The 24627-nt window shown below is 30.3% G+C and overlaps 2 protein-coding genes and 1 pseudogene across 2 annotated transcripts; 2 read left to right on the plus strand and 1 right to left on the minus strand.

The window, feature by feature from the left end:
• The first annotated feature begins 2827 nt into the window (after nt 1–2827).
• LOC104748469 (ethylene-responsive transcription factor ERF095 pseudogene) lies at nt 2828–3251 on the plus strand (annotated as a pseudogene).
• A 2087-nt stretch (nt 3252–5338) lies between these two features.
• LOC104746809 (ethylene-responsive transcription factor ERF098) lies at nt 5339–6032 on the minus strand. The gene has a single exon (XM_010468337.2). The coding sequence runs from the start codon at nt 5951–5953 to the stop codon at nt 5528–5530; it is 426 nt and encodes a 141-aa protein (XP_010466639.2). The 5' UTR covers nt 5954–6032; the 3' UTR covers nt 5339–5527.
• A 12143-nt stretch (nt 6033–18175) lies between these two features.
• LOC104746810 (ethylene-responsive transcription factor 1B-like) lies at nt 18176–19480 on the plus strand. Its single transcript, XM_010468338.3, has one exon. It carries the CDS (start codon nt 18601–18603, stop codon nt 19264–19266), a length of 666 nt encoding a protein of 221 aa, XP_010466640.2. The 5' UTR covers nt 18176–18600; the 3' UTR covers nt 19267–19480.
• The last annotated feature ends 5147 nt before the right edge of the window (nt 19481–24627 follow it).

Below are 24627 nucleotides of genomic sequence, written 5' to 3' on the forward strand. Positions count from 1 at the left end.
CTTGACCTTCCTCTCGATTTACCCTGTGATCCTTCTCTGGTCACAGATCTTCCTCTATTATCCGAGTTAGAGTAAAGTCCTTCTCCTTGAGTCTTGCTCCCTTTTCCAGCTGCTCCCAGTTCCAATTGCTTTGAGTGGATAGCACTGATTACTTCTTCGAGTGACAGAGTAGATTTACCGTATCTTAGCGTATCTCGCAGCTGATCAAACTGCTTTGGCAAAGACATTAAGAGGAGGATGGCCTGATCCTCATCTGAAATATCCACTCTGACATTACTCAAATCTGTTATTATCCGCAAGAACTCATCAATATTACTTTCAATAGTCAAAGAATCATTCATCTTGTAACCATAGAGCCTTTGCTTGAGATAAATCCTGTTAGGCAGTGATTGTGACATGTACAACGAATCGAGAACCTTGAACATACCAGCTGCAGTATCTTCCTTAATGATCTTCCTTAGAACCTGATCACTCACGCTTAGGATGATTGTACTACGGACCTTTCTTTGCTTTTCCGCCATGGCTAGATCCTCCTCAGCTGATTTCTCTGTCCCTGATTCCTCCGATCCCTTTCCCTTTGGATCCTCCTCCTTGACTGAATCGGATCCCTTCTTCAATGAAGATTCTTGAAGCTTCAGAGCTCCCATTAAACCGATGATCTCTAGATGAGCTAGGATCTTCTCCTTCCACAGATTGTAGTCGATCATACCGTTGAACTTCTCCAGCTCGATTCTTGATGACGACATCGCGAACTCAAATCGATGAGACCTGACAACTTGAGCCTTCATAACCGTGTGGCTCTGATACCACTTGTAGAGTCTGTAACTTGCGATAGACTAAGAACGTGTAACAAATCGATTAAGATGATGCTCTGATCACTCTGTTCTTGGTTTTCTCACGAAACAAAATCGAAGAATAAAAGAAAACGTAAACGAGAAAGAACACAATGCGAATTTATTCAGTTCAGGTTGCAATCCGCAATCCCTACGTCTGGCCGAGATCTCAGCTCGGAATCTACTAAGATCAGTGTTGATTACAGTTTACAAGCGTCTCTCACCCCTAACAAGAAAGTAAAGTTTTCCCGAGAAAATATGAACCCTAGATTCCCAGAAACTCTCTCTCGTTCTCACACCCAACGAATCATAACAGAAAAGCTTATATACTAGCCTCCTCTAACCGACTCGGCATTAGCTTCTCTAACTGACTCTAACCGACTTGAGTCGCACATGATCCGTCAAACTCAGTCACATGGGTGTTGACTTGTTTCAGCTCTGCAACTTAACCTTCGAACTTCCACCATTGAAACGCCTCCGTTTTAGTAAACACGATAACCATGTCCAATTGCTCCAAACCGGACACAATCCCTGGTTCATTTAATCCCGCTCCTTAACCGGAACCATCTGATTAAACCCAGATCAAACCAACATTCTACAACTGATATATCTTATTCATACGCCCTTATTCTTATGACCTTTGGAGATGGTGCCTACAAAAGCTCAAACTACCATTCATGTGGTTCATTACTTGGGATCGATTCCTCCTATGGCTACAATCTGCTAACAACGACCCAAACCTGACAACGCTGAAGCTCTTGGTTGTTCAGGCGGTGATTTACACACTCTGGCACGAGAGGAATGCTCGCATCTTTACAGGTATTCATACTCTAGTGGAAGCACTCTATCCTCAGTTTGATAGAAGGATCTGCAACATCTGCTTGGCCAGGAGACACCTACCAAAGTTCCAAGACATGCTCATGTTCTGGTTTCGTTCCCTTTACCCCTAAATCTCCTCTTCTTTTTCTTAAGTTTATTTCGGTTCTTGTACCGGGCTTGTTCACCCCGGATTCGATGTTGTTATTGGCATCTACCTAACTCTTTATGTATGAAACTCTAAGATTAATACCACCAGAAATTTCATGAAAAAAAACATAGAGAAACTCGATTACTTGATAGTTACATGCAAATACTAGATCAGCTCATCGAGCGTTTATAAAAGAGCTATTCAACAAGCCCACATATCTCTAAGTTTCGTAAGATCAATTTAAGACAAAAAATAGTTTCATGTGAGATTTTAAAATATTTTTTCGAATAGAATGTAAATTTTATTAAATCATTTTTATATACAAAAAAATCTTAATACAATATAAAATTTTACCATACTTTACTTTTCATCTTCTGGTCAATGAATTGAACACAGAGTGATATATACTGTATAACTAACCAAATAAAAGTAGTAAGCATGCTTATTTTATATTTTCTCTAATAGAAGTCACAAATTTGTCATATTTTTATCTGTCATTGTAGGCACCAAGATTCACACACATCTCTATGTGTTTGGTAATGATAGTCAAATTGAAATTTAAAAGACTTGAGAATCTACTACACGTGCGGTCAAAGTTGACACGTGAGACAATTAATTGAGAGGCTGAGAGGTTCTTTGGTCCGTTGTCATAAAAATACTTTCTTTCAACTTAGCCGTCTCCTTGACCAGCCAGATTCATTGGACTTCACTCATGGTTCCTACCTTTTAATTTTTACATTTTAGCCCCTTACTTCTTCCTAAATTATAATGTACACTGAGCAGCCACAATAGTTTGTCTGCCCGATAATTTCTCATTCTCTTACGATGGCACTAATATAATGTAATTTGCAATTTACTCCCATGATTTCAACTTTTATTTATTGGATATAAAGGAGGCTTTTCAACACACACGTGCGTTAAAATAACGTCCACTATATTCTCTAATAGAATCACATTACTTCCACGTATAAATTATCACTACTATCATCAACTCATGTACATGCAAAAACATAAAAGCTTTTCATATATGGAACGTAGAGAGTCGTCTAACACGAACGAGGTGAAATACAGAGGGGTAAGGAAGCGCCCGTGGGGGAAATATGCGGCTGAGATACGCGACTCGGCTAGACATGGTGCTCGTGTCTGGCTCGGAACGTTTAACATAGCTGAGGATGCGGCTCGGGCCTACGATAGAGCCGCTTTTGCCATGAGAGGCCAAAGGGCCGTTCTCAATTACCCTCATGAATACCCAATGATTGGGAACAGTCCAAGTGGAGGCCATGGGAATGTGGTGGCTTCTTCGTCGTCGGAATATAAAGGAGGAGGCGGTGGACCTGGTAACGGGAAGGAGGTGATTGAGTTTGAGTATTTAGACGATAGTATATTGGAGGAGCTTTTAGATTATGGAGAGAACTATAACAAAGGCACCTAGAAATGATGCAAACCGTTAGATCCATTGTCACTAATTTGTTTTTCCTCCTTAAGTTGTTAGACCGTTACTACTCAATATATTTTTGTGAAAAATATATACTGTTTTGAATCCGGATAAGGACATAGTAACACCACTGGCAGGGCCGTGCCTATGGGTAAAAAAAAAGGCATTTGCCTCATGCCCCCAAAGTATATAATTTTTTTTGTGTGTATTTTTGGATCTTCAATTATGAAAAATATGGTGTATCATTATGGTTTTAGGAGTCTTTTTATTTCTTAAATAACCTAATGTATGACTCCTCTGAATATATTTATTTATAAAAATATATAAAAAAAGGAAAACAAAATATTAAATTGTGAAAGACCGAGTAAGGTCGTAAAACAGAAAGAAATAGATTAAGAGAAGTTGGTCTAATATCAGAGAAATTTTTCGAAAATAAAAAAAATTCTAAAAAACCTTAAACATAATCGTTCTTCTTTCTATTTCAATAAATTTTAAGGTTTTTTAGAATTATTTTTTATTTTCGAAAAATTTCTACAGTTTTGAATTTTTCATATTTATTTATTTTTCATAAAATATATTAAAATAACCTCTAATGTTAAACTCGCCTTAAGCCCCGATAAACCTGGGCACGGCACTGAACACTGGCATATCTACTTGGGTTATATTTTTTGTAGTGAAGACTTAATCATATTTTTTGTTTTCTGTAATCAAGTGTATCCTATTATGTACTTTATGTATCAATTTCCCCGGGAAATTCAAATTACTAGTTCACATTTCAAAAGTTGGTTGGTTGTTTTGTTTAGAAAATATATTTAATTATATATACAGTATGATGTTATCAGTTTTGTTGGAGTTAATTCTATATAGTAAACTGTGATACATATTTCTCGTTAATGAAGAGAGCGTAGCATCATATAAACTGTGGAGGTTTTTTATTTTCATGGACTTCATAATTGACTCCTACTTACGATATCATCGACCTAATTAACTGGCAAACTAATTCTTACCTACGTACGAACGGAACAAGAGTAGTAGTACTAGAACAGTAGAATTTTCTTTCTTGCGTTTCCATAGACAATTCTTAAATTAAGGTCGTTCACAACTTCTCTCTTTTGGTTGATCATTATAATGAAAACATTACCTTTCCGTAATATGGTATTCAATATCTTTCAAAACAATGAGAGAGACAAATAACAATTAGAAAGAAAATAAATAAATAACAGTCGGTGAAAACAAAGAAAATTCTATATCAAGAATCATTTGAAAATTAACCTTTCTTAATCTTTAGTCGAATTTCTTCCTTATGTTGGAAAGTGATGCAACTGATTCCAATATTTATGTATTCTACTTATTTGATTAATCGTAGTATATAACTGTCTTTTTCAATACTAATGTATGATTTTAGAGTTTTTATTACTAGTTCACATTTGATTAATCGTAGTATATAACTGTCTTTTTCAATACTGTTGTATGATTCTTAGAGTTTTATAGGATTTTCAGAATAGTCTACTTAGGTTTAGGAATTTTAGTGACACTTTATATTCTTTCCAATAAAATTTCAAAGATCTTATAGACTTTATACTATATTCAGTATTACGATTTTAATATTATAGTTTTCTCGTATAATTTTATAATTGGGATCATCACTACGTCAGTTGAAATAAGAACTGTTTTTTTTTTTTTCTCTTACTTAAACTATATTTGATTTTCTAGATGTCATGCTGATCGATCAGATGCGTTCATATTGTCACAAACTAAAGTTTACAAACAATATAGTTTTATTCAGAGTAAGTAATAAAAAATTTACGTAGAGATCTACGATGATGTTCTCTAACTTTTGAGTTTTTACAAAGTCAATTTCCATATTCAAAGATGGTGAAAGTAAAGAGATATCATATAGTTATCTTAGATTTTCTCGTTTAGCACACCGATATCAGTTCATCGTCCATAGATTCTTGACGACGGTCATAATTAATGAAAATTTCTTGTCTTTCAAACTGATGAAGTTAAATCGTGTACTTTTTTTTTTACATTGAATCATCTATAACGCGAGTTACATGCAGATAATTAATATAGGAAAATATATAATGAAGCTGGTGTACGTACTTAATTAAACCATCTAACGTTTATATTTCACGAAAACGCAAGGTACGCCTTATCTTACAACTTATGGTCGTGGCACGTTATAAAAATACCAAATCAAGTACTATAAAGCGAGCTACATGCACATAATGCACGTAGTAGCCACAATATATAGTGCCACATAAAATAACAAAACCAAACTAATCGTGATTAATTCCGTCTGTTCCTTTCATCTGAATCAAGAAGTTCTTCAAGAACCCTATCGTCCAAGTACTCAAACTCGAAAACTTCTCTCTGGCTTTGTCGACTCACATTCGTAGAAGTTGAACCCGATGACGAAGAAGAAGAAGAAGAAGCGTAAGGAGGGCGAAGCGAGTAGTCATCCATACGTGAATAATACTCATTAGGGAAGTTGAGTATAGCGAGATGACCCCTAAGGTTAAAGGCTGCTCGGTCATAAGCCCTCGCCGCCTCCTCAGCTGTCTCGAACGTACCAAGCCAAAGACGGGCACCGTTTCTTGACGGGTCTCGAATCTCTGCTGCAAATTTTCCCCAAGGCCTCCTTCGTACTCCCCGGAAACGAGCTTGCTTGTCATCTTGTGACTGGCTGTTGTTCCTCCTGTTTGAGCTCTCCATTAACTTTGGTGGTTCAAGATTGGCTTGCTTTGTAAGAGCTTGGTCAGCAATGTTGTTTGAGAAGAGAGATCTATGAATGATGCCATTATATAATGCGTCTAGCTATTTATATTAAAGGTTGGGTTTTCGCCGAGTCAGAATCGACGTTCGTTTTCATGTGACTTGACGATTCTTTGGTTGACTGTTCTTTCCATTTATACCCTTTTCTATTATTTTTATTGATTTAGTTAATTTTTTATGCGTTAATAATAATATAATATATCGTCGTTGTCTCATTCAGGAAGGTTCCATCTGCTGCACAAACCAACTTTGGTGGTTGTTCTTAGTTAGTTTTTGACTCTAGAGTGAACTAAATTGTAACTTAGGTAGAAATAGTCGTAGTATCGGTAATCTAGGATTCTAAAAATCTTCACAACAGTAATCTTAATATGTTCTTAAATATTAACATCTGAAGTCCATAGAATATAGACAAAGCATAATTTAACCAAAGTAATTAAGTACCATTTATGCCCAATCCCGTAAGTCCTACGCATTCAATGACGACAGGCTAACATGTATCCTTTACATCAAAATTGGCGATTTAATGAAATTAAAAATTCGATCTTCAACAAAAATGGAAAACTTATTCTAAAGTTTTCTTGTACACTAATAAGAATACATTTTTCCTGTCGTTCTTGCGCAAATAAACATTACAACGTTTGTGTGTGGACATAGGATAGAGAGAGAGACCAAATATAAAAATCTAAGAATTAATTATTATAAATCCCTGAGTTAAAAGTGTATTTGACTTTCTTGTTAAAAAAAAAGTGTATTTGACCATTCTGCCACATTGTTATCTTTTGTTCTTTTTTGTTGATGGTAATGTCTTATTCTTCAATTAGAATTAAACTCGCAGTACACCGCGGGACAATATTTTTAATTTAAAAAAATTCAAATTTATATTGTATGTATTTGTTATTTTATTAATTTTAAAAATATAGAATTTTACAGGTATTTGATATAAGTATTCAAAGTATAGGATTTTTGTAGTGTTTTCAAGGTTTTAACCCGTGTGATATATTTATAGTCTAGTAATACATTTATCTCCTCGTACACATCTAAAAGTGTTTTAAAAAAATAATTCCACTTAACTCCCTATATGGGATTAATGCCAACCCGTCTCACCAAAATCAAAATAAGTTTTTGCGTAAAAAATAATAATCAAAATAAGATTTTTATCAAGTTTAATTATGTTAATTGTTTTACAAAATTAGCATATTTTTATAGTTTATATAGTTTATGTCAATATGTATAGTTTATGATAATTAATAGAATTTTAATTTTTTGGTAATTTCTCAAAAAATAAAAAATAAACCAAATTATATAGGGGTTTTTAACATATTTAATGTGGCATTTTATAATTGGAGTTTCGGTTTAGGATATTTATTAATATTAATATAATTATGGAGATTGTAAACTTTTGTTATGGAAAATCTGTTGTATATCATTTAAATTTGAGAAATTCTAGCATCCATAAAAATAGTTTTGGAGATTTAATGGATTAAAACTTTAATGAGTAGAGTTGTTTTTGGAAAAATTGGAATGTATAGATGTTGTTAAGATTTTCTGGCAATAAATGTAACAAATGTTGGTCAATTTAAGAAAGTTTAGTATTTGAGTTTCTCTATAATGTTATTTATGGAATTGTTTTAGGGATTAATGTTGTAAATAAAAATTTAAATAAGCAAAACTAAAAGGACATAACACAAAATGTACTTAAAAAATGTTAATATAGATATAACTCACAACTAATAGTCATCGTCTCTTTACATTTTATAGATTATGTTTGATTCATTCTTTTACGAACATAACAAACAAAAATGGTTACTCGCACTCTACAAATGGAGTGAAACGCAAGACTATTAAAATTACTGAATATATATATATAGCTTTATATCTTGTAAATGTCAAATCAATGTTTATATGTCTGATTATGTTTGCACTTTCTTTTACCTAAATTGTAAGATGTCTCTTTTGCCTTAATCTTTTCAATCAGGGATGGGATTGTGATTTGCCAAAACTGGAATATAATATTTTGTTCGAACTTTACAGTTGATGTTACATGAGTTCTGATTCCGACGCTATCTTTGAACATTTTGGTATTTTTTTCCCCTTTCATAGTACAATATCTACAGTAGTGTGATATTAAAAAATAATTTGAACAACTAGTGTGATATTTAATTATTGTCATTTTTGTAAGAGTGATTCAGGGAATATTTGGTAACTCACGTAGTAACTGAAAATTTGCACCGTTGTTATATTTTACCCATTGTTTCTCTAGTCATGACCAGCTTTTGATAATATGTGGTGCGGTCTACAAACGTATATCATCATCGTAGATTACTTATAATAATTCGAACTCGTAGCTAATAGGACTAATAGCTAAACCGTCAACTCCTTTACGGCAACTTTTAAACAAGTTTTAGTCATATGTATGTTTAGCAAAACACTTTTCTAAACATGACTCAGATTTTGCAATTTGGCGATGACTCGGAATGTCAAAAAAGTATCTTTTGGAGATTATACTAAGTCTATAATATAAACTTAATCTTGGTCAAACGATGCCACTTTTATATAATGTCCCTTTAGAGTTTAGACTCAGTTCTTTTGACAAGCAAAGGAACTGAATGGATATATTTTCCCGGCTGACCTTTTATTTTACTGACCAATAATAATAAGAGACAAATCCACCTTTTCATTCGTCGAAATGTCTGTTATTTTACTTACCAAACAAATTCAAGATCCAAGTTTGTAAGATACTGAAAATAAGTCAAATTATATTACAAGCTGTTAGTAACAAATTGTTCTTACTTTATTTTTTTATTCACATCTATAATATATAAAAAAAAATTGTAAATCATAGATACGATTGCAAAAAGCGGTTTTCTTCTTTTCTTTTTGTAAAGTGTCTATGAAGATTTATATATAGTATTATAGACTATTAATCCGACTAGTAACAACTGTTATTTGTGGCTGTAGAAACTTTAACTGTAAAAATTTGGTTGTAAAGAATTTGATTATAGATACTTTAACTGTTAAAATCTGACTATTAAAAAAAAATTTTAAAAGTTGTGACGGTAAGCCGGTCCTTGAATTTTGGTGACCTAAAGCATATTTCAGTAATTTGATTTTCCATATAAAAACTAATATTTTTTTCATTAAAATACTAAAATATAGTGAAAAAATATTTAAAAAGTTATTGAATTTTTACAATGTAAAAAAATCTAATAGCCAAGTTAAATGAAATACTTTATTAATTATTATAATATATAGTAGCCAAACTAAATCAAATATTTAGAGATTTTATTGTTAAAAATAGGAATTAAACCAAAAAATAATAAATTAACAGAAAAAATTTGACTACTCCAACAAAATAGAAAGAAACAAAAAAATGTAAAAGAAAAATGAAAAAAAATGAAGAAACTGCAAGGCTTAAGATTCAAACCCAAGATATTTCATAAAATTGCACGATACTTAACTAGCTGACCAACCTAAACTCTTTAGAATCTTCTCCTAAAACATTTATTATAGAGTGTGACCTAAAGTAAAGAGAATGTTTTGGCTGCTTTATGGGTAGGCCGGCCCTATTTTTAGTAATAACAAAATTGTAAGAAAATATAAAAATGATGATAAAAATAATAAATTTGTAAAGAGAAGTGGATGTCAAAAGAAAAAAAAAAAATGATGATAATTTTGTGTAAAAATATATATAAATTTATAGAGAATTTTTAATTATGATGGAGGAAAAAAATAGTTTTTAAAATTTGTTGGTTTTAAAGTGTCATTTTGATATAATTTTTTTCTTTTCCAGAAATATCCGTCTTTTAAGTCGTAACATCAAGTGATATAATTTTTTTCTTTTCCAGAAATATCCGTCTTTTAAGTCGTAACATCAAGTATCCCATTATATATTCTCTTTGTCACACAAACGTATATATTAATGGTCATCTTGCACCATTCGTTATCATTAAATATGCAATGAACCATAATCTGTTTGGTGAAAGTTTTAAGTTGTTCTATTGACGCATTAACCTCAACTTTTGGGATACTGGTAACTCAAAAGATGATATAAAGTGGATGGAAAGCATCAAGAAAAGAAAAGTAATGGACTATAGCAAAATGCCATGACCCTGAAAGGCAACTGAAATAGTTGGGGATAGTAGTTGGGTCTTGGGGGTGTGGGCACGACATTTGCAGGTCAAGAATGGTTCGTTGGTCGTTTATTAACATTAGCAGTTCAAGGATGATTCGTCGATAGTAGTTGGGTCATGTTTTTGGTTAAATCGGCAAAATACTGGGCCTGAGCATGGGTCAGGGCCGAATCAGTGTCATCTAATTTCACAACGCCAATTGCATATTAAGTTGAGTAGTGAATTAAGAGAATAATTACATATTTATAAAATTAGATTCAGCTCCATCGAACTGTAGACAACTTTTGTTTTACCAAAAAAAAAACTGTAGACAACTTTTATGTTTAAACAAAAAAAACCTTACAGGTATTACTTGTGGCGCAATTATAATTTTATACATTTGTGACAACAAAATTAAACTTATGTTATTATGGTTCTAATCTACAATTATTACATAAGCTGTTTTTTTTAAGCTCATAATTTGTTTTTTTTTGCTTTGCACCCGAAAATGTTGGACTAACCATGTATTTATGTATCTATATATACATTTTCCAAGTACATTTAGCAAATAAATCCTAGAGTTGCCACCTATTTACAAGACTGCCATTGTATTAAATTATTAAATATTAACTTGGTAATTAATTTAAATAATACTAATATTCTGATTTTTGAAAACAAATTTCCAAAAAATCTGCGTAATAAATAATCTATTAATTGCTAAAAAATCAGCCGAGATTTTTGATTTTCATACATTAATTTCGATTATTTTCTCTCATAAGATATATTAACAATCAAATTAAAGAAAAAAAATTAAATACCAAAAGATATCATATCCCTACCATATTTCTTACAAAACAAATTACAATGATTTACTCCCTAATTAGTTATTAAATCAGATTTTTTTTTGCTTGGAAATGTTTATTTCCTCAACCTAATGTTCATCCTATAAATACTTAACACCTAAACTCCGATTATATATCAACAATCAGAACTACATAATTGTTAAACCCTCTTTTTCATGATTTTTAGATTTGTATCAACATATGTTGACGAATCTGTCTCCAAATCTTGGAAATCTTTATAAGAAAAAAAGAAAATGATGGAGAAACAATAGAATGTTTATTATACTTTTTTCTTTTTGGGTTACAGAGCATTATCAATATTTTGTAATATCATATACTTGGAATTTTATAGAATGTAGTTATTTTTTGTTGTCATGGTGTTTATTTCAGTTCTCAAATATAAGGTTTTCTTATACAGTTAAAGTCATTATTGTTTATTTTACTTTATTAAAAAACTATAGTTTATTTTATGTTTACTGCTTTTAGTTTCACAAATATTTTGGTTTGTATAAAATATATGTTCATAAACATGAACAAGATGAATCAAAACAAAAATAGAGAAGTCTTAGTTTTCGTTTTTATTTATTTATTTTCGGTTTTTCTTAATTCATGCAAATTATTTTCAAATTATTTTATATTTTTTTAGATAATAACTATAATTATTTATCTATATTAAAATTACATTTTAATTTGTTGACAATAAGAAACATCTCTAATTAAAAAATTCAGTAATTACAATTAAAATCTTTTATGGTTATAATTAATTAGTTTCCAAATTAGACAATTTATAACAAAAGATAGTTAATGTGATAGCTAAAAACCCGGAATTAAAGCAAAATAAAAACGTGATTATGAATAGTTATTTTATACTAGAATCTAATTAATTTAAGAAAACTCTACAAAAATCTTAATTATTTAATGTAATTTCGTTTAATGTCATATCTTCCTATAAATATTCACTTCAGATTTTTTTATTTATTATGGTAGCCTCATGATAACCAAATCGTTTTTTTTTTTCGTCTGATTGGCCATTTTTAGCCAGATAGTCCTACTTAAAGAAAATAAAAGTTATATTAATTAAAGAAAAATAATGTGAATTTGAGAAGAGAGCTCTTTATAGGTGATAAACTTTCCATATAATTCAGATTGTTTGTATATTTTTCACTAATATTTTCAAGACAGTTAAGTTATTTCTGAAACTGATATTTGGTAAAATCTTTTATCCTACAAAATCAATCACGATAAACAATATTATCTATATATACATGCACAATCGAATATTTTTCCATTTAGTTATATAAAATCATTGTCCACGGGTCATTCTCTAAGTTTTGAAAATGATACATTGTATAATATTTCTCTATGTATTCTTTTGGTATATTTATCTATTTATTTATTTCACATATTATTATCCAACTAAAATTATACAATCTAAATAATATATATATATATATATATATATATATATTTTTGGAGACATTTTTGAAATAAATCCTCGAGTTGAAATTTATTTATAATCATGCCATTAACATTAATTTTACAATTATCTTTAATTTTAAATAATATCAAATTAGGAATCTAATTTAAGAAGATTTTCTCCTATTCAAATTTCCAAAAGTATTGGACTAACACCCATTAGCATTATATATTTTATATTTAATTAATCAATTCTATAAAAAACTGTTGATAATAACTTATTTTCATGTGTTTGAAAGTTCAAGTGATGAAATTGTTGATAATAAATTTAATTCTTTAAAAAATTGGGGTCCGAACTGACACAAATTGTTAAAAAAAAATTACTTCTCCAAATCAACATAACTTAGGAAGAGAGTTTATCTTCTCCAAATCAGCATAACTTAGGAAGAGAGATTTTATTAATAAATATACTTCTGCGGGGCTTGAGTTGACACAAATTGTTATAAAAAAAATGTATATATAGATAAACTACTATATGTAGACAATGGAAAGTATACACTACACAATGTATTGATGTAAAACTATAGTAGAATAAAAATATAAAATATATTATATACATATATAGTTAATATAATAATTAAATTTTATTTTGTATTTCGAAACAAAAAATATAGTCCCGCGGTGTACCGCAAGTGAATATCTAGTATATATAAAAAAACTTAGAATAAATAACATTTATTTTCCGGCTGAGTTTTCTTAGATATTTGCTTTAGTACATATATTTACGAGCGGTATTATTATGTTCATGTAAAGCAAAAAAAAAAATTATAAAAAAAAAAAAAAACACAGTTTGACAAAAAAAAAAAAAAAAAAAAACAAAGCTTGATGATCAATGGAACCACCATACATAAACTCCTCTCAAAATTGGTTTGCTACAAATCACTTTTTCCACTAACTAAATCAAAATAATCCATGCTCATATCCCGTAGCTTAACATATATATTGATCTGAAATCTGAAACTCATCTTGTTTTTAATCGAAGTGGAAAATACTGGAGAGAAAGTACTTTAGAAAACTTTTCCCGTTAAACACTTTAATATTATAAGAAAAATCATGAAGAAACTTAAAAATAAATCTTACTATATTAATTGGAAAGTACAAATATGAAACTAACCTTAAAATGTGTAAAAAATTACATTCAATTGCCATTAGAAATTTTTAATTAAGCTTAATTAATTAATTTAAATAAATATAATTAATTAAAAAAATAAAAAATACTTATGGACGAAATTACTAAATAATTTTTTAAAAAAAATATAAACCAATCAGGATTTTAAAAACTAAGATTTTATATCCAAATATACAATATAATTATTTTTAATAACTAAATTTCGAAAATTTTGTTAAGATTTCAAATTATGATTCTCCTATCATCTTTATTTTATTTTATATACAATTTGTTTAGAATTTTCATATAATAATTATGATTAATAAAGTGCAGAATTTTTTCTGCATATGTTGTGGTTTGAATTTTTAAAAACGAAGATATATTAATCAATCTATAAAAAATATATGATTTAATTTCCACATTGGCGGGTTGGTAAACTAAATTTATATAGATGATAAATTAATAATTTTTATTTTCTCACAATTATAATATTAAAATTACTACTTTATATTTCACAAAATAATGATGCAAATACAACAAACAAACAATATAAAACTGTAATATACGTCAAAAATAAAATACTATAATATTCCAAAATACTTAGTATTCAAATAGACTAATAGATTTACAGAAAAATTAAAAATAAATATTATCTCAAACAAAATAACTTTTTGAAAAAGATATAACAATAACTTTTATTGTATATTATAATTTTTTTTTAAATGTTGACCCGTGCTTAAAGCACGGGGTATCTCCTAGTAAATAAATACTTGATATGACATACAATTACAAAAATAAATTATATGCCTAAGGAATACAAATAAAATGACCACGTACCATGAATGTGTAGCTATCTCCTTACGCCTAACACCTTAGTCAAAATTGAATGCTTCCTAGACTTTGTTTTCTTTCGTTTTTGATTTGACTAATACTCATTTTATATTTGCCTATTTCTAAGCTTTATTATCAAACCGTTTTTGCCTTTGGCTAAGATGTTCTTAACTATTTTATGTATATGATCAGCATCTATTTAATAATGAGATATCAATCACAAAACTCAAAACTTTGAATCACGAAGAATGGTACTAGAAATTTTAGTAAAACTTGTTCCTTTTCCTATATGAAGTATTGATAATTTCGAATATCTATCATAATTTATTTTGTCAATTTATGATTATTTAGCAACAGATATGAAAACATAATTATTCTTGGGCTTACTTTTCTGATGCAATATTTAAATCAATTAATTTATTAGTTTTTTGTACGTATATGAAATTTAAAGTAATAAAGCCAAAAAAGTTACAATGTCCATGTTTGAGGTTTAAAATAAAGCCAAGAACTTTGAACACGTGCGGGATACCAAATAATCAGTTGTGTGGCTTGTTTTGGAAAGCATTAAGAAAGAATAAATAAATTTGTATCCTGTTCGGGTCAGGATGCATGTGAATATGTGATGATGTGTAGTGTTCTCTTCCAATTTGATTATAGTTTTGACGTGTGCTATGCTATTACCGCGTGACAAAGTATACCAGTTTCTTCAAACGTTACATCAAGATCTCTGGTTAACAAACAAAATTTGGATCATAAGGTCTAGATTTGAAAAAGTTTAAATTTGATCTGGATTTGTAAACTGGATTTCAGATGTCTTCGGCTTGGATCACACTTAATCTTATCTTTATAAACATATGCAACTTGATACCATTATACCAATGGCTCTAACTTGGTCACGTATGCAGCATGGCCAATGATGACATTTGCGCAACCATTGCGTTTTTTTGCTCTTTCGTGCTTAATGTAACTCTGACTTATTAAGTGAGTGTAGAAAATATTGGAGAACATTTCAGTCTCCTCAACGTTCTTTTGTATATTAAGTGTCTAACATATAAATTAATCCTAACATATATTGAATGAACTAAAGTAAAATAAATTTGCTCAGCTAATTTGAATTTACCTAAAGTAACTCGGATTAAGAGCTCCAATTTTGTTAATGTACACTAAATATAGGGAAAAAAACTAGATTGATCCAAATTAAGAGGTTAATTACTAAACTAACTCATAAAAAGTGAAGGTTAGATGAGTTATTTTTTTGTTTAAAATATTCTTTTGTGCTTTGTTAAGAAAAAAGAAAGTCAAGTTTACCCTCCCAGCATTTTTAAAAAAAAATCAAAATATTTTCAAAAGTCTGTCGGACTAGTTGTGACAGATTTGTTAGTATATGACAGATTTGTTTCTGTACAACAGAATTATTTTTGCATGACAGATTTATTATGACAGACTTTTTTTGGATGCCAGATTTTTTTAATGATAGTTACTACAGATTTATAATTAGTGGCAGATTTATTTTTCATAACAGACTTATTTATATAGACACAACAGATTTTCATAATATATAGTAAGTTTATATAATATCTGGCAGATTTATTTTTACAGTTATATCAGATTTATTTTTTTATTAAAAATCTGTCATAACGTGACAGATTTTTTAACAGAAAATTAATTACTAGTTTGATATCTAGTGACAATAGATTTGTTTTAAGTTACGACAGATTTTTTTATTTAAACAAAAATCTGTCGTTTGATAACAGATTTATTAATGTTTTTTAAAAATTGGTAAAATAACCTACATAAAGACCTATATTATGACAGATTTATTTACGTTATGACAGTTTTTTTTTTTTGCTTTAAAAAATCTGATGTTCGATAACAGATTTATTAGATGTAAATATAGTGACAACAGATTTGTTTTATATTATGACAGTTTTTCTTACAAAAATAATATTTTTATACATCAAATTTTTATATATCATATTTTTAAATAATATTTAACATCATATTTGATACACTATATTTTTTATAAATCATATGTTACAAAATATTTTTAATTATATTTTTAAAATCAAATTTTATATATTATATATTTTATATATCATATACTGATAGTATTTTAAACATCATATTCTTACACTTTTTTTTTTGTAAATCATATTTTTTTTCTTTAAATTGTTTAAACACCATATTTTTATATATTTTATTATATTTTCATATATCATATTTTAATAACATTTTATACATTATATTTTTAGTTATATTTCATACATTATATTTTTTATAAAACTTATTTAAAAATAAAATTTTAAACATCAAATTTTTGAATATTATTTTATACATTATATTTTAAAATCATATTTTTTTTTATTTTTTTATTTTTATAAATCATATTCTAAATCATAATTTTTAAACATTATATTTTTATACATTATATTTTTCTTTTAAAAAATTGAAAAAAAAAATTTGAAGGGTTTTTAGTCTTTTTACATAAAATTTGTGTCATTCTAGTTATGAGATGGGATGGAGTGTTAATCTAGCAATTAATTGCCAAATTTGGGTTAAACTGGTGTATTTTCACCTAAATATAAGATAATTTCTAATATAAGATTAACATAAGTAGAGAATGTAACAAAGACGAATAAACCAGAATAATGATAAAAACTTGGGATATGAAGCATCTTTTTTTGCTTTGAGAAAGACGTTGAAAGCAAATAAAGCCAAATTATCTTCTAAACATGAGATGGCTCAAAGTTATTTGTTGTTTGGGGTTCAAGGGGGCATGTATCTTTGACTCCTTCCAACCAACCATTTTATTTTACCTTGCTTTTGGGCCATAAAGTTTTAAAAATAATAATTAAGAATAGCCTCCTAAGATTATAGGATAATATGATTTGATATTTATGTAATCATATTTGCAATGCCAAAGCATAAAAATTCTATAGTTGAGTTGATCCACCAGTTATTTTGGATCATTTTCACATCGATCTTGTTATTTCTATATGTGGAATGTGAACTTCCGCAATTATTTTGTTTTACTCTCAAGTCATTTAGATAAGATATATGGACTCTACTACATAGATAGTTTTGTAATTAGAAATTAGGAAAAGTTTATTTACATAGAAAAAAATCTTAATATTTTAGTCAACTGGTTTTTACTAACATCATTATCGTATTTCGTTCGTTTAGAGTCAAATTGATTTGAATGTGTTATGTAGGTTGATTAAACTTATGATATATATATATATATATATGTATATATAATCGCGATTTCTTTTTTTTTTTATAAAGCATCATCATCAATTTTTCACTTGCAAAATGAAATCTTGGTCACCACACCATAATATTATCGTGGCATATTTGAGGCTCTCCATAAATTGGTCGTCACAAGTGTTTTTGTAAATTGGTTCATCTGTTTTGGTTTTCTTATGATTCATAATTTGGCCGTTATTGAAGAATATTTTACTTTTTCTAAATTGTATGAAAAGTATCTCTAAAAATATTTTACATTTACTATATATGACAAGACAATATTTACGTTAAAGTGCCAATGATACAGTTTACTTCTACTTTTGTATAAATCTTTTATAGTTTGTAGCATGTATATTTATATCTTACCTTATACTAAATATGGATGCAAAAAGTACCAAAAATTTCGATGAATCATGTGATGATAAGAACGAAATGATACACTTAACCTAAACTATTCATTCATTTACACTTGACGATTAAAAAACATCAACCACCTTTCAATATGAAGACTACCAAAATAACAGTATACAAACAAATTTTGAGATAAAGTAATCAATATACATTAATTTTCTCATAATCTCACGTAGTTAAAATTCAAGACACCAAGAACTACTAATACTGAAAATAAACGGTACAAAAGCAATCATATATCAAAGATCACACGAGGAGAAAAAAAAAATTGCAAAATGTCTTTGCTCGAATCTTCCACGAAGCAACCTTAATTCTTCATTTGAATGTGTAATTAAAAAAAAGATCCTAAAGTACCATTTCACCCATTCTTACATGACATTTCTCTTTCACGTAAGACAGTGAAAACTCATGTCTAATTTGGACATTTGCATTTACTTACTCACTCTTTTTCTCTCTATATATATAGACCTTGTCAAGCCACCAACGATCCTCTAACCGAAAACAGAGTAGTCTACAAAACAGAGTAGTAAGAAAAACAGAGTATTTTTTTTCTCCGGTCTCTACATGGATCCATCTTTTGTTCAGTCACCTTTCTCTGGCTTCTCACCGGAATATTCTATCGGATCTTCTCCGGAATCTTTCTCCTCCTCCTCCTCCTCTTCTTCCAACAACTACTCTCTCCCCTTCAACGAGAACGACTCAGAGGAAATGCTTCTCTACGGTCTCATCGAGCAATCCACGCAACAAAACTTCATGGCAGATCTTCCAATCAAGTCCGAGGAAGTGACCGGAAACTCAAGAAAGTCAGAGAAGTCTTACAGAGGCGTAAGACGACGTCCATGGGGAAAATTCGCAGCGGAGATAAGAGATTCAACACGAAACGGTATTAGGGTTTGGCTCGGAACGTTCGAAAGCGCGGAAGAGGCGGCTCTAGCCTACGATCAAGCGGCTTACTCGACGAGAGGGTCGTCGGCGATTCTTAATTTTCCGGCGGCGAGAGTTCAAGAATCTCTTTTGGAGATTAAGTATAGCTACGAGGAAGGTTGTTCTCCGGTTGTGGCGTTGAAGAGGAAACACTCGATGAGAAGGAGAATGACAAGTAGAAAGACTAAAGACAATGACTTTGATCAAAGCTCCGTGAAGTTAGATAATGTTGTTGTCTTTGAGGATTTGGGAGAACAGTACCTTGAGGAGCTTTTGGGGTCTTCTGAAAATAGTGGGACTTGGTGAAAAGATTAGGATTTGTGTTCGGGCCCATAATGTTATAGTGGTTTGGTTAATTTTATTTAGTCCCTAATATTTATGTTTCTTGTGTTTTGTAATTTTGCAACAATGTTTGATTCTTTTTTTTTTTTTTTTTTTTTTTGTGGTACTTGACTTTCTCAAGATAGTGTAAAAGTCTTTGTGTCTTATTCAACTAGAGAGAAAAATCTCATTTTTCTTATTTATCGTAATGAGGCTAGTCTTTAAGCATGTGTTGTTAGAGTATTCAAACATGTTTTAATTTTAAAAAGAATCTTTTAATGAAAACAAAATATATACACATAAATTAAGGCTTCTAATTATAATGAAATATACGTAAATTATTTTCATTATGCATATCAAATAGTTCAAAATGGTCATGTAATCATAATAATATACAAAGACAGTTCTTCTTCTTCTTTCTTTTTGTTGTAATATGCAGAAATGTTTCGAAATTTGGATTTGGAAACGGTATCTATATGTATTGAGGAATGAGGAGCGACCTAAATGGCTAAATCCAATAATATAAGTTAAAGTGTTTGTATTAAATAGACCCCAACTGAAAAAGATGGTCAGGTGGTCTAATGAAAATCGTGACTTGACTTCCTCTGATTAGGTGGCATCTTCTAGATTTTTTGTGCTATTTTTCCCATTTTTTTAGTTTATGATTTAAGGAAGCAATGGACTAGATTCTCTTGCAAAAACTAATAAGGCTAGGTGATTATGAATAATCATTGAATAATAAAAGATTTAAATATGCAGAGACTTTTAATTATCTAGCAATCAGAGATGCTTCTTTATCAAGATTGTTTTTTCTTTCCAATAAACGTTTTAGAAAAGAAGTAGTCACATTATTTGTTTGGTAGTTGAGGGCACTAGAAACGATCTGTCATAACTTTTGGGAATGCTTGCGTATGAGTCTTGACTATGTGCAGTGGAACCAAAATGAAGCCGGTAAATGGTGAAAATATATATTTTGAGATACTATAATCAACGTATGTATTGAGTAAATTAAGTAAAAATTTTAGTTTTTTAGATAACAGAACATCTAGTAAATTGTTAAATTGGTACATGGAACATCATATAAGCATTAAAAAGGGTATGCAGATTTATTTGAGCACGTGTTTTGTTGAACGTCGGCGAATCGCACAACAAAACAGAAGAAGAATTATTTTTACGATGGTGGGCCAAATGGTCAATATTTTTGCTAGGCACATATCAAAAAGCATATATTAAAATGCACTTAGTGATAAATAAAAAAGCAATACCATGTGTAAATACTCTGAACGATTACTGTACATCAACTATAATGCTGATGTGTTTTGATAGCTTTATCCATTATCCAAAAAGGGTTAACTGAATTTGGTCCCAAAAAATTTCAAGAACTTTGTAAAATCCCATTTGCATGAGGAAACAAACATTAAATCATACTATATACTGAGGTTCTCCAGAGGTCACGGACTTGGTCCAATTATTTCCATTTAATAATTTACAATGACGAATTTAAGATATGATGTGTTTGATATTAATATATTTATACTAAGATTTGTTTTGAACTTCTAGATCTATAATCATTATAAAGGTCCAACGATATAATCAAATATGTTATCCAGTATCCTCGGTTTTGACCTACTGTTTAATGTTCAATAACTTCTTTTACAAGAAAAAAAAACATAATCAATAACTTGTCATGCATTATCCACACCTAACATCACAAGTTTAGATTATTCATTATTGTATCCAATTCGATGAGGTAAAATATGAGAAGTTAACTCTCTTTCAAAAAAAAATATATATATGAGAAGCTGAAGGAAGAAAAAACCTAAATTCCAAAAAAAAAATGTTCAGAAAATTTGAACACGAGTTGAATAGGAAAAAGGTAGATAGATACTGAACTGCAAAAGTTCTCCAATAATTGTTTGTGTAGTTTCTAAAATAAGGTTATGTAGTTAGAAGCATCTCATCATATTTTTTTAATTTAATTTGAAATGAACATTAGAGTCATTTTCATTTCTAATTTATAGTAGAACTGGACACGAGACAAATATTTGCAAATTTTTCATATACAGTATTTGTTACTTGGATTGCCTCGTTCAAGATTCATATCAAATACTACTAGCCTACAAAATGACTGCCAAAGTGCCAACAAGTACTTAACCCGGTTTATTATTTTGTCATAATCATTACTACTTGAATTTGAGATAATCGTTACTTGAATTTAAATACTAAAAATGCCAACAATAACTGGGCTAAATTAGTTATTGGGCTTTTCTAACTTATGTTAGTTTTGTGTTGTTATTTGTTTGGTTACGGGAACTTACTGACACAACAAGACAGGTAACAACGGGACAAGTATGAGTAAATAAGTAGCTTGACAAGTGACTAAATCGTGTTTGTTGGTAGTAATTGGCTTCAAGCATGTTACAATATTCTGACTTGAAAAGTTGAATATATTGGTAACTGAGGAATTCACCTCCCATAGTTAACTGAGGAATTCACCTCCCGTAGTTTTCTTACAATCGAATGTTAGCTCTTTGTTTTTAGTTGTTACCATTCTTATGTTTGGTTTCTTAAATTAAAACTATGTTAAGCTTCTGAAATAGTGGCGCTCTACTCTTGTGTTTTGAATCCACTTCACTCTTGCATTAATTTGACTTTATCAATTTCTGATCAGCCCATACTTCTAAGTTCATTATATCTTTCGTAACTGATTAGCCCATCCGATTAGCACAACATACAATATTTCAGTTGAACTCACTAGGCCTTGTTTGCTCTAACATTTGTTTGTGTATGCTGTTATAATAGATTTCTTTCAAATGAAATCATATTTTTTTTGTTCTTTTCTAAAATTTAACGCCAAACTTAAATAGAGGAGCGATGTTGGTGTTGGGCGTTGGTTTTTACATTTTACAATTTTTTTTTTTGAAAACTGAAAAAGTTATGAAGAATTTAGAAGATTTTTGTTCTAATTATACAGAAAACAGTGCTATAAGATATTTGCTTGTGTGCTTTTTTTTTTTTTTTTTTTTCGCATATGTACCAATCATACCTAATCATTTCCAATGTTTCATACATCTTAGAATTACTAGATATTGTATTGTTTGTTTGACTAGATATTGTATTGTTTAAACCCTTCATTTATTCTAGAAGGGTTTTTTTCAACAAATATGTGTACAATAATAGTCATATCCAAATTTTCTTGACACCACTATTTTATTATAATAGGGGCTATACAATGTCTAGCTACTAGAGAGAGTAGGCAAAGAGATCATCATATATCAATTTATCACAAATAGTTACATTCTGGTTCCTATAATACAAGATTGTATGTATAAACCAATGACCAGATGCACGTAGAATATATCATATCTATAAACCAATGACCTTAACGCATAAAAAGTTGAAGTTTGTTCAAAGTTAGGCAGACGTTGTGTTTGTCAAATCGTAAAAAATCATATATTCGTAATCACTCATCGTTTTAGTCATTTAAATGTAAAAGTCCCAGTATTCCACTATCCTTTTACTATAGTGAAAACTAAAGAAACTCATGATTATTTGTTTCATTATTAGTAATAGTAGTATACTATGTATGTTATTATGTGCACTTACAACAAAAGAGTTAGCGAAATACATAAAACAATGTAAGTCTAATGGTTTAACCAGTTTCAATAAAAAATTTTGGGGAAAAACATATAAATTTTCTTCGTCCTAGCCGCTTCTCTCTGGGACTTCGATCTGTCACTTGCATCCTCTTCTCTGTTCACTAGTTTTGTTCTGGTTCTGTTTTGACTTCACCGGAGGGTTAAAATTCGCTACTCCGACCATGTTCCAGCTTCATCCTCCCTGTCCCCCCCTATCTCAACCGGTGAGATACCTCGACGGTCTGTCTCTGTCGAGCCCTCAGCCACCCAAAGTCAAATCTGAAATCCCTGAACCCCCTTTGAGCCTTTGCTTCTGTCGTCCTTACCAACTCCCCTTGAAGTCATCCCTAACATCTCCTTGCTCCTCGGATTTAGTTCCCCTCACCAAGTGTTTTACTTGGGCGCAGTTGGTCAGGAGCTCTGTGATGACGCCGGAATTGCGTAAGATCTGGACGAAGCTCTGTGTTTCTACTTTTGTGCTTCATCAAACCAGGTCTGTCCCAAATCCTCTTTTGTCCTCATGTATACCTTTGTGCCGATACTTGGAACCAACTATCCGAAGACTGCAGTTGAAACAGTATCAATCATTGTTGCTATGTGGTTGCAAAAGGGTTTTGAGAACCCTGCCTTTAGAACTATCTAGATTTACCCCTCATGACTGCCATAGGTTGAAGAAGATTGGCATTATGATCTCAGTTCTATGGAGCTGTGGTTAGCAAAGCTTCTCTATTATGTTCTACACGTCTAATCTGGAACCTGAGTCACTACAATTGCCCATGTACACCATCTTTCCAGCTACCCGAAATGAGAGGAAGACCGGCATTATGATCACTCCTCCAAGAAGAGGTGATTACCGGAACTTCCCTAATCTTCCATCCACATCTCTCTTGTGCCCTGAACTGTGTCAACTGTATATCATCAAAGCCAAGGAGTGTATCACCTTTGTCCAAAGTTTGCAGAGCCTCGGCATTATGACCTCATTTCCAATGAACTGCGGTTACCGACAACCTCTTGAACAAAATCTACTCGACATGAAACCCACAACCACCCTCTTCCTTGCCGATGACAATCCATCGAGATTCTCAGCTATGGAACCCTTCTTAACGTCCCAATGTCTATTGATAAGGACAATTCAACATGTTCCAGTTATGACCGTGAATGTGGCTTTGACACCCTCTGGATATGCTTGTGATTTGGTGCTTTTTAACCCATGTCTACAATTTCTATTGGTTTTGTTGTCGATATTTCTATCCCTGATATCTTCTTTAACCTATGTTTGTAGTTTCTGTGATTCACGCCTTGTGTTGGCTAAACCTCTAAAATCTGTAACCTCTATCTTTGAATGAATGAATAGCCGAGTCTTGTTTGCAAAAAAAAAAAATGGTTTAACCAGTTTCATTGCTCTGTCATTTCCGAAATTTAATCCGACGTGTTGCTGAAAATAGTACAATAATACAAAGAAACAAAAGTTATCCTCAATTTATGTTTCTTTTTTCTTTATCTTCTTTAACATATATTTTTATTTATTTTCGCCAAACAGGACATCGTTTTATCCTCAGTTTACGTTGCATGAACCATTATTCTTTGAATATTAACTTAGGGCATCTCCAATAGTCCTCTATTTTTGTCTCTATAATAGAGTAACTCTATAATAATGGTGAGTTTTACTCCAATGGTCTTCTATTCTCACCTCTATAATAGAGATTGC

The sequence above is a fragment of the Camelina sativa genome, chromosome 15, assembly GCF_030686135.1.
Source record: "Camelina sativa cultivar CO46 ecotype springtype chromosome 15, ASM3068613v1".
NCBI classification, from domain to species: Eukaryota; Viridiplantae; Streptophyta; class Magnoliopsida; order Brassicales; family Brassicaceae; genus Camelina; species Camelina sativa.

What these genes read in the sequence shown, in the direction of transcription:
- LOC104746809 (XM_010468337.2), bottom strand. Translation starts at nt 5,953, where the DNA reads ATGGAGAGCTCAAACAGGAGGAACAACAGCCAGTCACAAGATGACAAG.
- LOC104746810 (XM_010468338.3), top strand. Translation starts at nt 18,601, where the DNA reads ATGGATCCATCTTTTGTTCAGTCACCTTTCTCTGGCTTCTCACCGGAA.